This window comes from Malurus melanocephalus, unplaced genomic scaffold (genome assembly GCF_030028575.1).
Source record: "Malurus melanocephalus ecotype Western Australia unplaced genomic scaffold, MMel_1.1 scaffold_621, whole genome shotgun sequence".
Lineage (NCBI taxonomy): Eukaryota > Metazoa > Chordata > Aves > Passeriformes > Maluridae > Malurus > Malurus melanocephalus.
Window position 1 is genome coordinate 80,869 of NW_026623853.1, and position 15,326 is coordinate 96,194.

Here is a 15,326-nt window from a genome sequence, read left to right on the forward strand (position 1 = left end):
TTTCTTCTCTTTCTGCAGAATTACAAGCTACCAAAGGGTATTTTCAGGTTACCTTGCTATCTTGATGTAGTAATGTGTTGGCTTTGGCATGAGGAATTCCCCAGGTATCTCTACTTCTGCAGTTTGAGCTGAAAAGTTACTCAGAAAGCGGCACTTTTCTTCTATGAGGAAGAACTTTGGAAGCTGTTTRGTTTTGGCCTCCAGAATTTTGATCCATTTCTTCAGTTTGGAGATCAGGTTGTGGAGTTTCATTGACCCTGGCACGCTGAAGTCAAAATCTAGAAAAAAAAAGCCAAACAAAACCAAATCACCCAATTCAATACAACAGATTAAGTCTTAAAAATTGGTTTAAATTTTATTGCAGAACCTTCATTTCARTATTAGATACACTCAATATTTTCCTAAGTTGAAAAAATACCAAAAACCAAACAAACATGAGTGCTCTCAGAAAATTTGACCACATAAATATGCTACAAGCATCTGCCTGCAAGTGTGCCAAGAGTGAATTAACTATGTGCACACAGCAATTACTGCATATAAAAGTTTTTTTTCAACCACAATTAAACCACTCAAAACTCTGATTGTCCAAAAGCCTTACTCCTCCAAACAAGCTTAAAACATTCATTGAGCCAGCAGTTCCTGTCACCCTGTACATACACTCTTCAAAGTTATTTTCTTTAGTCCAGGATATTAATGCCAAAGAAAACAATGCAGCCTAGGCTTGCTTTCATTTTGCCATTCTGTCACTTAAATAAATATCAGAGAACATAAAACCCAGCATATTTCACTGTGTGCCCATCCACAACAAACATATGCTAAAAGCTTTCAGTGAAAGATCTATGTTTACTAGCCCCAAAAAAAAAGCATAACCACAGTAAATACAAAATCCTTTCCACTTCTGTAGGGAAAGAAGTCTATAATGAAAAGTACAGTTTTGTATTTATGGATGTAATATTCCCTTTTCTTTTTCTGCCTGCTGTGGGCAGTGCACCTATTTCAATATCACTGTAAAACACTCTTATTATAATCCCAAGCCTACCCTCTAGTGAGCAGTGGGAGTAAATAATTTCATCAAAGTGACAAAATTATTGCATCATTTATCTCCCGAATCTCTGAAGTGCAGGAAAGTACCCTCAAACTGCAACTAGTTTTTGTGCTCATGTGAATCAGCGAAGTGATAAAAACACACATCAATATATTTTCCTTACAAAAAAAAAAAAAGCCACTCAGTTCACCACAAGAGCAGCTCTAGTTTGTTGAATGCCTATTTTAGGATTTTTGTTGTTGTTTTGWTTCCCAGTGGCAGATGGGAAAAGCAGAAAGTTCAATTAGTCTTTCTGCTCGTGTCACAGAGAGCACATCTGAGAAGAAAAATCACTTCAGCTGCAAGAAAGGGAAACACAAGACCAAGTATTATTTGTGTACAAAGTCTCTCTGCTTTGCAGGCAGCCTCATCTATATAAACAGTGGTTTTGTTTCCAAAAAAAAAAATCAATTCCTTCAGTACTTAGTACTGGAGAAAATCTTTCTCAGCTAACACACACCAGTCTGAGTACTTCACTCCTGACCATCTATTCCTGAACAAAGGGGAAGCTCTGCCCCTCATTTTATTGCAGATTTGCACTGCAGGCYATGGCACAGCACTGGAAGCAGTTTGCTCTCTTTTCTCTGTCCTGCTGAAGTTTCTTGTCACTCTCAATGGAAGGAGAAATGGGGCATGATCTTCCTTCCAGACTAAAAATATCCTGGTGGCTCCAACATATTTTGATTGAGGGCTGCACCATCACTGCTCAGGAAACAACACCAAAAAATACCTTGAGGTAGCAAAATCAGAGCATCAAACTCTCTGTGCCCCCCAGACCCTTTGACCTACAAAACATTAATATGGGATTAAGGAAACAGACAACTTCCAAACTAAGACTCCATTAAAAAACATTAAAAACCCTTCTGCGACAATGGAAGAAAATAGTGCTGATCAATGAAAAGCAAGAGGCCATTAAAATATGCTTGTAGGGCAAGAACAGTTCATTTCAAGATTTTAAAGATGATTCTGACCATAGGAAAAGCCTGATTTCATTAAAGGSTCATACCTCAAGGATCTCCAGCTAAAAATCCAGGACACCCATCATGTAAGGAGTCACTGAGGATGGAACTGAAAGCTTGGTTGAACAGACCAGGCCAATTCTTTATGGCCATGACACTGARGAAGATCCAAGCATTCTCCAAAATTCAAGTGCTGTCTTGCTTTTGAAGTTATTATTCCAACATTTATACATTCTACACTTCCCCAAAACTTCTATCAAACTTCACAAGAACTTTTGGAAAAAACCAACAAAGATGAAAACTCTCAGTGATAGGAAAGCAGAAATATGGAGAAATATCACTCAGCTCCAGAAAGCCAAGTCTGCAAAGACCAGACACCAAGGTCAGATTTATCCATCTCTTTATCTGGATTTTCTGCATAACATCTTGCTACCTAAAAATCACAAAGAAAGAGCTACTAAAGTGATGCTATGCTCACTGTTATGCAAAAGAACAAAAAAACCTTTAAAAAAGCAGAGGGAACTCTATCCCCTGCACTCTCCCCAGGGTTCAGAGACTCACCTGGGTTTAAAGAACTTCTTCCTGACTACAGAGCTGCCATACAGTGAGCAGAGCATTGTGCTGGGGCACAAAGACTCCAGGAATTATTGTGCCCTTTAAGGGTGTGTTTGGGAACTTTCCATTGGTATTCAGCTGGAGTGGAGAGATGGCTGCAGAAAGAAGCTGATCTAAACCCCAAACTATCATCTGCCCACAAAAGGATAATTGAGGCAGCTTTTCTGCTGCTTTCACTGCTGAGAGAGCTCTCARAGGGAGCATTTTGCAGCATTTTCCATTCTTTGATGTCAAAAGGTTTAGCAGAAAAGGGGAGAAGGAACAAAGGACAGATGGTCGAAGAACTAAGCATTTGAAGTTCCAAAAAAAAAAAAAAATTCAAAGTAAAATTTGTTTTTATAATATAACATTAGGATGGATAAAGATGACCTATCACAGCTCCAGACTGCTGCAGACAAAGAATTCAGAATATAAGAAATGGTGTGAGAGTCCCCAGTGGCTCCAAACAGGGATCAAGATACAACTCTGATGTTGATGGAAATGCTTGTGCAACCAAACCCTTTGGAAAGTGTCTACAAAACACAGCTGTCAGCATTAATCTGGAAATAATTGACAAAAAGAGTTTACTCCTCAGCTTTTGAAATGAAAGGCAACCACTGTAATTATCTGTCCATCATCCAAATGCAACTGGTACTGAGAATGGGATAAACAAACAGGAATATTGTGGTGTGACAGAAGGACACATCCCACAACTGCCTTCTCAAAATGTTAAAATATCCCTTGCAATCTTCAGCACAGTCATTACAACCCTATTCACTTATTTACATACATTTCACTGTTATTGCAAAATCAATAAAAAACTTATTTTCATTTTCTGCATAACGAATTAAATTACAGAAATTATTAAGCATGCTGATTGGTTGAACTTCTTCTGGTTTTCCACATTTAATTTGTAAATTTAAAGACTGAATGTAATAGATTAAAATAAAATCTAATCCAGCACTAASCAAAATAATTACTTGTATCCTGCAGACATTCATATTTCATCATACTTAAAAAATAAATCTTCATCCAAAAAGTAATTACTGTTATTCAACTAAAGTTTATGAGGAARCACTTTGCATCTGATGACTGTACGTGATTTTTATGTACTTTGGTTTATAYATTGTTCCATAAAATCCTTTGTTTAAGAGAGAAAATTTGAAAGCCTTAACTGCCATTTATATATAACAAAAATATGAAATAAAATTAAAAACTTGAAATCCTTCCAATTTTTTGTTTGAACAAAAAATTGTAACTAAATTATAATGAAACTTTCTTCAACGTTTCTCTAGAAATGTTTCGAATTATTACTTCAGATACTACAGACTTGAGCCTGGTGTTGTATTTACTTTTCCTTTACACCTTGGACACCCCAGATCTCTGTGATGCTCACAGGAAGGAGGTTGAAGATGCTGTGCCAGACCAAAAATAACTCAAATCCAACCAAAACTGAGCATATCCCCAACACTTACAGCAAGAACTAAGGGTCTACTTGACTGTTGCAACATAAAGACTATAAATCACAATTAAAAACTAAAATCAAGTGCAAAGTTGTATTAATGTAGAATATTTCAGGTGGGTGGGATCTACAGCCATTCATCCCCCTGCCCCTGCTGCCATTCCTCTCTTTATTACCTGTACCTGACATTGTTTCTCTGCTCAAATCTCATCCCATTCATCATTATCCAATAATTTTCCCCCTGTATGATCCCATTAAAGGCACACAAAATATTTCTGCATCCATTTCCCTCCCATTTCCACTTCACCCAGTAAAATTTGCTCATATGGTTGAGGATTTTCATTATCTACTGTCATGCAGCTGCTGTGCCTCAAAAAGGCCATCATGCATTAGATATGCAGGTCATTTCTACAACTCAGGTACTTCCACAAGATTCCCATCATTTCCCTTATTTTCACAATATTATCAGCAAAATGCTTGGGAAAAAAAACCCCCAAATCTACTTGTAATGTTCAAGGAAAAGCTGAGGAATTCATGCAAAACTCAAAATCCTGCCAAGCCCAAGCACTGATGCCAATCAGTGTCACTTCCTGACATTTATGAGCTGTGTGGYCTTAACACATTTCACCAAGCAAATCAAGCTTGTAAACAAGCTTTTCTTAGAATTTTAAATCAAGATCAGAATCTCAAATATGTAACCACTGSTTAAAAGAAAATGAATGAAGCAAATATGCTACTTCCCTTAAGTATCTTTTTTATTAGATCTGATTAAAGTTATTGATTCAATTTACCAGTGATATAAATTTGGGTAATAGAATTTTTATAATGTAGTTATSCAAAACACTGAAGTAATCTTACTCATCACAAGTAGGCTGTTTTAAAAGATTTCACATAAAATCATCAAATTGGAGTTCTGTGGTGAAAATTTCATTAAATTCTGGCATCAGAGAGAGACACAGATCGTTATTGTCCCTCACATACAGCAGGCAATTCTGTGCAAATTGCAATAATATTATAGTGAAGTAATCGAATTTATCTTTAAACCACAGTTTTCAATAATAAAAATCCACCAATATTTATTCTCTAKGTTGATGTCTGTTTTCCACTGGAATTACATTTAATATTGCATAAAAGACTGGAACAAAACTATTTTGGGTTTGCAGAATGACAGAAAGGTGGTGTTTTCTGAATTTTCTCTCAGGAAAGGTATTGGAATAAAAAAGCAGAATGCCCTCACAGCTGAACAGGGGGGGAAATTTTCTTCAGATTAAAAGCAACATTTAAAAGAAAATATTTAAACATTTACCTGTTGTAAATTGCCCTTTTAACTTCTGGAACACAGGGTCTTGAGCTGTTGCTTGTGCTCTCCTGGCCAGTGACTCTGAGGCTGCACTGGAAAACATGGTGGACACGTTTGAGACGTTCTCCAGACCCACTCCAAAAGTGCTGACCAAYTTCTTGACAAAATTCAGAGTGTGAGGAGTGATTTTGGCATCTGAAACAGCCCCGCTTTTCTCAAAGGCCACCGAGTAGCACTTGGCCAAACCCTGCTGCAGCTGTCTAAGGACCTGAGGATGAAAAATAGAAAAGAAAAAAAGGTCAGGAACATTAGGCCTTCAGATTTGACACCAAATATTGATTCCCACACTGTATTTTATAGAGTAAAATTATCCTTTCAGAAACATCTGCTTAAAACTCTACTTTTAAATTGMATCCGAGGGTCAAGCAGAAGGAGAGCAGAGATTTTCATCAGCATTGCAAACAAACTGAGCAGGGGAAATGCTGCACCACAAAGGACAATTTCCTCTTTCAACAGCAGGTAAAACTTTCAGAGTTCAGATTTTGAGATTTATAAAAAAAATGCGATCTGAGGAAACCTTCAAATAAACACTGAGCTAGGCAGACAGAGCAGAACAGTGCAACACTTGGAGAGGGAAATAACAGCAAAGTGGCAGCTCCATCTGCTCTCTGCTGCCACTCAAACTCAGGTATCACCACCTGTCACAAAGCACCCGGTCAAGAAGGAACTGGWACCYCTGAAACTTAGTGCAAAAATACACATTTGCAGWTAAGGAACAGCTTAAATCCTACAGGCATTCCTCACATTAACAGTTCTGCAAAAACTCTGCACTGCTTCCAGAAATAACCCAGAACCTCAAACTCCAATCAGAGTCAGTTCTACAAACACATCACTCATCAAAACACAGTTATGCTTTGATGTTTAAAATTAATTCTGGATCAATATTTTGCAGTTCACTTTTCCTTAGATTCTCCATCCATATGAAGGTATAATATTGAAGGTAAATACCTCTTCATGCCAGTTCTCCCTGAACCAGACCATCTGATCCACGATGCCCTCCAGAGAGGACAGGAGGGTGGGATGCAGTTCCCTCTGCATGTGCATGATCCTGCTGCACCTCCACATYGGGGCTGTGGCTCTGATGGGCCCTGGGTCTGAGGCAGAGTGGGACTGGTTCCCAACTGAGCTTGGCTGCTGCTGCCCTGAGTCTGGAAAACGAAAAAAAAAGGAATAAAATTACCTTTCATGAACTTGATACGTGCCTGTTTGAGACAATATAAATCTCAAGCCAATTCTTGGAACAATTTATTTTAAGTATTAATCATGTATTACTTACTGAGTTTCAGAAAAACTTCCTTTTTAGAAAGAAAACTGGTTTTTTTTTAGAGAGAAAACTCTGCACCAACTGCTGTCTAGTGGTACAAAATTCTCACCAACACTTCTCCAAACCACACAAGAGGTGGAGCTTTTACACCAACCTAGGCTCTTGAAGTATCAGACGTTGTTTCATATAGGATCAAATTTTCTGAATTTTGGGTGTTTTTTGCCTTCACTTTTGGGGACACCTTTCACACATAACGAGAATGAATATGTTGATGCCAACAACAGACAAATTTTCATAGCCTGCATCTTTTAGCATGAAACATCTCTTGCATGACAACTCCATCAGTGATGAAGCAGAGTTTTGCTTTATTGCATGACCCTCACTAACTCTCMCAACCCACCCAGCAGTGGTTTTTGGCAGAACCTACAGGAAAGTGTTTTACTGTTTATCACAGATATGCACATGGCAATATCAGGAACTTAACACAGAAACCTAYTGCTGGATAAGAAAAAAATTATTAGGGTATGTGGGCATCTCCTTCTGCAAAAGAGCACCCAAAGAGAAACAAAACATTATTTAATTAGTGYCCTTTCCAAATTTTATACAGAAACTGAGTGAACTAATTCCCAAGTGGAAAGGGCAATTAAATAAACAATGCACTTTGTAATAAAGAACACAGAACTAAAATGAGAGTTCTTCAAGTAGCTCTCCTGGGATTCCCAAGGAATTATATGGGACAAAAGAACAGCTCAATTCTGTGGAATTGTTTGACACAATTATTCCAGATGTGATTTGCTCCTGGGAAAAGAGCTGTTGTGCAAGTTGCTGAATGTTTTCCCCACCTCCCAAACATTTCTCAAAGCCAACATTAATTTTATCTTGATGCTTATTTTACTTGAAAATGTACCATAAGAAGTTATTATGGAGATATTACTTTTGCAAGTGTGACTCTGTTAAAAACAAACTGAGTGTTGCCTGGTTAGTGTTTCCAATGAAAATTAGAATAGAGAATCTCAGGAAACTATGACTTCTGTATTTATAAACCAGGAATTTTCTACTTCTCCACAAATTTATAAAGGCAAACTTCCAGTGAAGAACATGTGATCCTCAATAATTAAGGTGACAAGAGAAGGATGGAGATAAAACTCTTCTTGATGAATATTTTAGACAAGAAAATTCAAGACAGCTCAAGCCATCTGCAGATTTAAACTCCACAGAAACAAATAAGTGCAAGCAAAGCTGATCAAGAATTTTCGTCCTTATCTTTTCTTTGGTGTGTTTTTTAGAGAATCTGTTTTTTTTCTGTAAAATCAAGTGAAACTCAACATAATAATGAAGTTACAAAGAACCCAAACAATTCTCTCAGGGCCAAGCTCACCGCTCTTGTAGCGCTCTCGCTGTTCTATCTTCAAGGTCAAATAGAGGGTCCTGATAGGGAAATAAACAGCCTGGGGGTAGACTCTTCCCACCTGTTGGAGACACACAATCACAGATCACAGATTCTCTTGTAAATGAGTCCACTCCAGGAATAATCAGCTCTTTGTGTTAAATAACAGCTTATGGAAATGAAAGATGCTTTCAGTGACAGAAACCTGAAGAGAGTGGATTGGGAGCTCCCTGCACACACTGTAAGACATCCCCTAATTAGGGCTTCCAGATCATATTGCCTAATAAACCTGAAAGCAGCATAATGTCAGAGCCCTTACTCATGTGCATAATGGAAGGAAAACAGACAAAATGACAGTGGTTACTCTTTAAACGAGGCCACAACTCCCAGCAAGCCCCACGATATTTAACAGGAAAGCCCATTAGAGAGTAACTTTACTCCACCTAATTGTGGCACTTAATGTAAGGGGATACCAACTGCACCCAAAAATAAAAACAGGATTTTATGGCGTCCATTAAACAAAGAAACCCCAAAGAGATGTTGACATTTAGCACCCATTTAAATCTGTAAATCTCAGTATCTATTAAAGGAAAGAAACCACGTGTCTACTGCCTGCAGCAGAGCCCATCTTAAAACATCATTTGAGGCTTCTCCAGCCACAATTTTACTAAATCATAGATCCTGTATCCATCCAAATGGATATGGTAAGTGGTAGAAATGTTGCAATGGCATTGAAGTGTTCAGTAATYTGATATTTATCAGATCACTAACCTGACACACATATTCTTCCTGCTGTAACCCAAAAGTTATTTGAAGGGAATTGTAGAGTTTTAAAATAGAAACACAGAAAATACAGTCTGTTTTAATTTCATATTTTTTTCTATGTGCCTGAAGTTTAAAGGCAAGACAAACGGGAGTATTTATGATATTTTTGCCAACAAAGATTACAGAGAATGAAGAATTGGAGATGGTTCTGTACCTGACTGATGAGGTTGAGCAGCAGTTTGCCCTCGGAGCCCACCAGGCACGTCAGCAGCTGTGGGATCCAGGCCAGCCACTGGATGGGTGGYACCCCAATGCAATATTTGTCCACTGCATCTGCCAGGGTGTTCTTATCATCATCAAAACTCAGCAGCCAAAGCACCTGCAAGATTATTTCAAGAGGATCCCTCAGTGCTTTAAGTGAAGACACATCAATCATTGTGATGCACAAAAGCAGAGATATTTTATTAATATGACTGTGGAGTTCTTTAAGGCGTAAAAGCTGCCTCAGAGACAAGAACTTAAGATTCATTATGCCTGACCAATGTTATAATTTCCCTTAGAAATAATATTTAAATGATATAAAAAATAAGTATAAGTGCACTCCTTGCTATGAAACAAGACAGAAAAAAGCCAATGAACCTCACTGGATTCCAGAAATTCTTTGGGTTTTTGGTAAGTGGATACAAAATAAGGCATGTTTATAGAACCTAAAATAGGCCATTCAGATAAATGAACCTTGCTGCAAGAACTTGATTGTTTCTTTGGGTGGTTTTAATTATTTTAACTGTCCAGCCCTAATGATGCTTTTTCTAGTTTAATTTAAATGTAAATATATTAAGCACTGACTAAAAATCATTAACTGTTATGCACACAGAAAGGGAGAAYAATAAACTTGAGAGTGCTATTGAGGCCACCTTTAATCTCAAAAATTGTTTTCTGTGTTTTTTTCATCATCAGAAGAGATTTTMTTCCCTGATCTGGTACAATTTAAAAATTTTCTTTATGAGAGAGATTAAATATTTTTAAACTGAGAAATATATACTACAAATAGCTTYTTTTATCTAAAAGTTTGCTGAATTTCAGAGTAAACTATACAGAAAAGGCTTCTCAGGAATAAAATGCAAACCTGAGGTAAAAGTCAATATTGCCTATCCATAGTAATGATAAAGAGACTCAAACTAAGTTACTTTTGAAAGAACCAAAGGATGCCTTTCTGCAGTRTTTCACCACATTATGTAGCAGAAATGCTGGATGTGATTTGTCCTCTTCCTTCTACGAAAAGGTTCTACACCCAAAAGGAATAATTAAGGTGACAAGTGAAGGAAAGAAATAAAACTCTTCTTGGTGAGTATTTTAGACAAGAAAATTCAAGACACCTCAAGCCATCTGCAGATTTAACTCCACAGAAACAAATCAGTGCAAGCAAAGCTTATCAAGCATTTTCTTCCTGAGCTTTTCTTTGATGTGTTTTCTAGACAATCTGTTTTTTCTGTAAAATCAAGTGAAACTCAAAATAATAATGAAGTTACAGAAAGCCCAAACAATTCTCTCAACCCAGACATCCCAACAGAAGTAAGGAATTATGTACAACCAAGAGCACATATTAGAGCCTCTCCATTAAATTAAAGCTTTCCATCAGTAACTCTCCTGCTGCCTTAGGATTTTTCATTTCTGTATTTTGTGTCTGTATTCTTGTATTACTCTTGTACAACAGTAAAACTACCATTCTCTCATCTTTAGACAAAACAATTCCTTTCTGAGCCTGAATCCAAGGACACCTCAGAGCTCCAAAATATGGAAAGAACAGCGAGTTGGGGGGAGCAAGTTTGGGGTGGTTGACATCATCACCTGTAAAGATCATTGGAGAATTAACACCCAATATGTTAATAAGGCAGAACTTATAAAAGGTGAAGATCTCATGACCCAGTGTCCATTTTGGGTGTAATTTGTCTGCCCTAATGAGTCTTTAATCCAGTGAGCCTGTTAGGCCTGGATTAAAGTTGTCTGTTCTCATTCTCTGAAGTTTGTCTGGCCTCTGTTTCASATCAGCCTGATTGCTAAGGCACCACTCCCAGCCCAGGCTGTTCTCAGCCTCCATCCCTCACCTTGGCCAGGTATTTCCTGGATTTGCTCTCGTTCTGGTGGCGGCAGGCGTGCAGGTAGCAGGTGATGGCAGACACCCCCAGGTGCAGCTGCCTCTCCTTCACAAAGATGTTCTCCAGGTAATCCCCCCACATGGCCCACGCCTTCACCAGCACGTCGTGCATCTGCACAGCTGCTGAGAAAGCTTTGTTTGCCTCTTCAGACCTGCATGGTGCCAAGGAAAAATGTGAGTTTTTGATGATTTAGAAACTATTTACTGGATTCAGTCTAATTTCTGATAACCAAGCAATTACTTCCTAAATTCACAGTGATTTTTTGCATTAAGTTCCTTAGCAAAGTCCCTTATGAACCTTTTCTCATTGCTCTCCTAAAGTCCAGCACCTACAAAAGTGAATGCTTCATAATGGAAAAAGTTTTGTAAGGGTGAAAAATCTCCAGATACCCCCTTAAAAAAAAAAAGAAAAGAAACTTTTCCATGCACTGCAGGGGGAAGCCAAGCAGTGAAACTTGGAGAAAGAAGAGTGAGTGATAACACAGGGGGACTGAAAACAAAATCATTTAAAAATGCTCCTCTGCAGAGCAAAAAAAGGAGTAAAACAACATTGAGAAGATGTTATAGGAGTTATCTTTTAGWGGACTGCATCTTACTCAACTCCTTCTCCAGCAAAGTCATGAAAAATTTTACAATCAGCAGTTTGGGGAAGCACTGAGCTCTCATCCCCACAGCTGTAAAAGTTTATCTTTTCAACAGGAAAAGAGAAGGAATTTGAAGGTGAATCACACAGTTSTGGGTAGCCAAAAGATTATTTGTTTGTTACTTCTGAGGTTTTCTCCACTTTCTTCAAGTGTTACAAGTCCCAAATCTGGCATCATTCATCCCAATATATGTTACTTCTTAGGCATAAAAATAAAGGATGAGAAAACTCACATAAGCATTACCAAAATGAAGAAACTTTTCAAATATTTCAAGACTCCTCATTGAGAGCTTCACTTCTCCCTTACAGAAAAAGCAATGATATAAACTATACAAAAATAACATAATGCCTGTTTGAATCATTTTTTAAAGATACCTGGTATGTATTTTTAATGTAACAAAATAGTTTGGAGGTTTATAAAATAAATTAAAATGACCAGCTACTGAGGCATAACTCTATAAAGGAAAGCGGTTTTTTCTGTCATGTATTAGTGCCTGTGCCACATTAATGTCTTTGATTTGAGAAGTTTCCTGCAGCCTGGCTGAAGGTTTGCACTGAGTCAGCCCAGCAGCAGCCTGATGGATGACTTTGCATCACCACTTCCCCTTCATAAAAKAGGGACTTCTCTGTCCCTTTTCCTTTGTCCCACTCTATAATCCATCACTCCTGACACCTGAGATGATTTTTTYAAAATGGTTTCTATCACCTTGCCCAGCCAATGGGCAGCACAGGAGGATGTCAGAGCAGAGGTGACCTTTATTCAGTTTAGTGGACACAGGGGTAATCAATCAGCAGTCCCATTTTTAGGTTCAACACTGCCACTGGTCCTAACTGAAACCTTCCTAAATTCCTGACCTCAACTGCAGTGCTAAAAAATGCGTGTGTGGTTTTTGGCAAGATTAGGGAACTGCAACTACATCAGAACCATGTTTTAAACAGAAACCTTTATCCATTTTATCCTGAAGGAACAAATAGARACAATTCTCTGCAAGAATTTAAAAAAAAAATTAAAAATATGGGGGAGGCACACTTTCCTTTCTTYACACCTCAACTACAATTAAGCCTGTGACCATATAAAAACCCACTGTACTTTCCATCAAAGTAATTGCATTCTGCCTATTTAGAATTCTCTTTTGTATCCACAGAAGAAGATATTAATCATTTCCTGACTGGAATTGCTATGCAGAGTTGCAGTGTACAGCTGAAAACCTGATGGATTTCATTCCATAAGTGGCCACAATGCAGTGGTGAAGGAATTCATTATTCCACCCATATGTAACACATAGCAATATTGCCATTAAATCCATGCCCACTAAAAGCTGTTGAAATCTTTTGGCATCACCAAAATCTGACTGACGACATATTTATTTACTGAATTAGAGATATTCCTCAAAATGGTAAAATGCCTGTCAGTGCAAAGCACAACCTTTCCAAAAATAGYTGTGTGAAAGCAAGGCTTGGACTTGCTGTAGTGCAAGGTGTCTCCAACAAACACCACATCAGCCTTTTCAGTCCTTTATCTGAAATGAATGTTCCATTGTTCCATTCCCACTCTGCACCACCCCAGATTTGTCAGAGCTACACCAGCACACATTTCCCTGTGCCTTCAGCAGCTACAAGGGACAGCCACTGACAGGGAAACAGAAATGAGAGAAACAGGTTAATTTTGTTTAAGTAGCTGTAAGCTTATGGACTGAACCTTTTTGCCTTGCTTTTATAAGTGATAATTAAGAACATAATTAAAGCAACCTCCTTTTGCCAGGACATCAGTCAGACATCAGTTTGATCAAGTGCTCACAGAAAAAGGGAAGAACAAAAAAGTATCATGATCTGCAATGCTTTGAACAAACTTATTCTCCCTATCTCATCTCATCCCTTGAAATGTAAAACTTGGAAATAAAACTAACTGGTGCAATGTTTGCAGTAACTACTTCTCTCCTACAACACTTCAATATATGACCAATCATTACATCTTCCAGCTGCAAAGGARTTCTCACAGATACTTTTACTTTCTTGCACAGTAGTGAGGAATTTGAGGCTGGTATAAACATATGGAACAGCTTTTCTGATCAAATGCTGTGTTAAAAAACTCAAGCTGCATTTTTCCCAGGTGTGTGCTAGTGCCTCTTGCAGCCASAATACTCACTTGTTAATCTGTGCCAGGAACATTCCCTTCAATGCATAAAACTCTGCAGTCATCTCCTTGGTGAAGTATTTCAGATTGGTTGATTCAATAACCTCAAGACCCTGTTAAATAAAAGAAAAGTCTTTAAAAAAGGTAAGGGTTTATTAAATGGAAGTGCCATMAAACAACAGCCAAAATATTCTCTTGAAATTTAAACAGTGTGACTTACTGGTATTTCATTTTAAATTACAGACTGACAACAGTTTTAGTTTCCACTGGCCTATGCAAAGCAAATACTACAGACAACATCCACCAGATTATCTTTTCCACCTTGTTAATGTTATAATATTATTTATATTATGTTRCATTACAAGGTTCATTTGCTCTTCAATCATGTGCCAGTAGGTTTTACCTAAAATCACGTTTTTTTTCCCTTTCAACACAATTTCACTTGAGTTTGACAGCATCCACCAGTCACGAGTAAACACTCAGAACTAACTCAGAGCTTGTTAGTCTTGCAGCAGCATTGTTTCTTCCCATTACAAATAATGCCATTTTCCAASCCTTTACATTTATTGATCCTGTAAGATTTCAGAAAAACCTACTTCCACTTTACTTCTCAGTCAGCTAATTTTTAATGTATTCACAGCAYCCAGTTCACAGAGGACCTTAACTGYTTTGGACTAACAGCATTATTTAACACTCCCTGCAAGGTATGACATGGATAAGGAAACTCAGCCCCTGCTCTGGACAGGGCAGCTTGTTTAGATCAATGGATGTGCTGGCCCCTGTAATCCCAATGATGCCTAAAACCAGGCTCAGCTSAAACAGAGGCCAGACAAAGCCAAGAGAACAAAGCAAACAAATTTAATCCAGGCCTACTGGTGCACTGAAGGCAGACAAAGCCTCCTCCTGAGGCTACACCCAAAATGGACCCTGAGTCACAAGATTTTCCCCTTTTTTAAGTTCTGTCTCATTAACATATTGGACCCCAATTCCCCAATGACATCTTCAGGTGATGCTGTCACCCACCCCAAACTTGCTCCCTCAAATTCTCTGTTGTTCCATATTTTGGGGCTCTGAGGTGTCCTTGAATTTCAGGCTCAGAGAGGAATGGTTTTGTCTAATGATGAGAGAGAACAGCAGCTTTAATGCCGTACTAGAGAAGCACAAAAATACAGATACATGAAAACAGAAAAACTAAAAATGCTAATGCATCAGCAGGAAGTGCAGGGATCTCCCCTACCTGCATGCACTCATTCTTGCCCATGACTCCAGCCAGCTGCAGGTAGCACTTGACCTGCTGGCGGATTTTCTGGAAGCAGTCGACGATGGGCACGGTGGGGATGGTGTGGATGCGGCTCAGGATGTCCAGGGCCACGTTGACCAGGCCCTGCTTGCGGGCGATCTTGCCGTACTGGATGATGGCCGAGGCCGAGGCGTGCACCCCCAGCATGGCATTGTTGGAGCTGGGGTCGTGCTGGGAGCTGTTCTCGTAGGCAGCCACGATGGCTGGAAGGACAGGGGA

At 38.5% G+C, this 15,326-nt stretch overlaps 1 protein-coding gene across 1 annotated transcript in view; it reads right to left on the reverse strand.

The window, feature by feature from the left end:
• TRRAP (transformation/transcription domain associated protein) overlaps positions 1–15,326 on the reverse strand; it is a 70,998-nt gene that overhangs the window by 5,786 nt on the left and 49,886 nt on the right. The window contains exons 60-67 of the mRNA XM_057383297.1: positions 15,045–15,310; positions 13,820–13,920; positions 10,981–11,182; positions 9,090–9,254; positions 8,102–8,192; positions 6,408–6,607; positions 5,406–5,667; positions 53–278 (exon numbers count right to left, since the gene is read on the reverse strand). Of these exons, the coding sequence (XP_057239280.1) occupies positions 53–278; positions 5,406–5,667; positions 6,408–6,607; positions 8,102–8,192; positions 9,090–9,254; positions 10,981–11,182; positions 13,820–13,920; positions 15,045–15,310 (1,513 nt within the window). The remainder of the gene's footprint in view (positions 1–52; positions 279–5,405; positions 5,668–6,407; positions 6,608–8,101; positions 8,193–9,089; positions 9,255–10,980; positions 11,183–13,819; positions 13,921–15,044; positions 15,311–15,326) is intronic.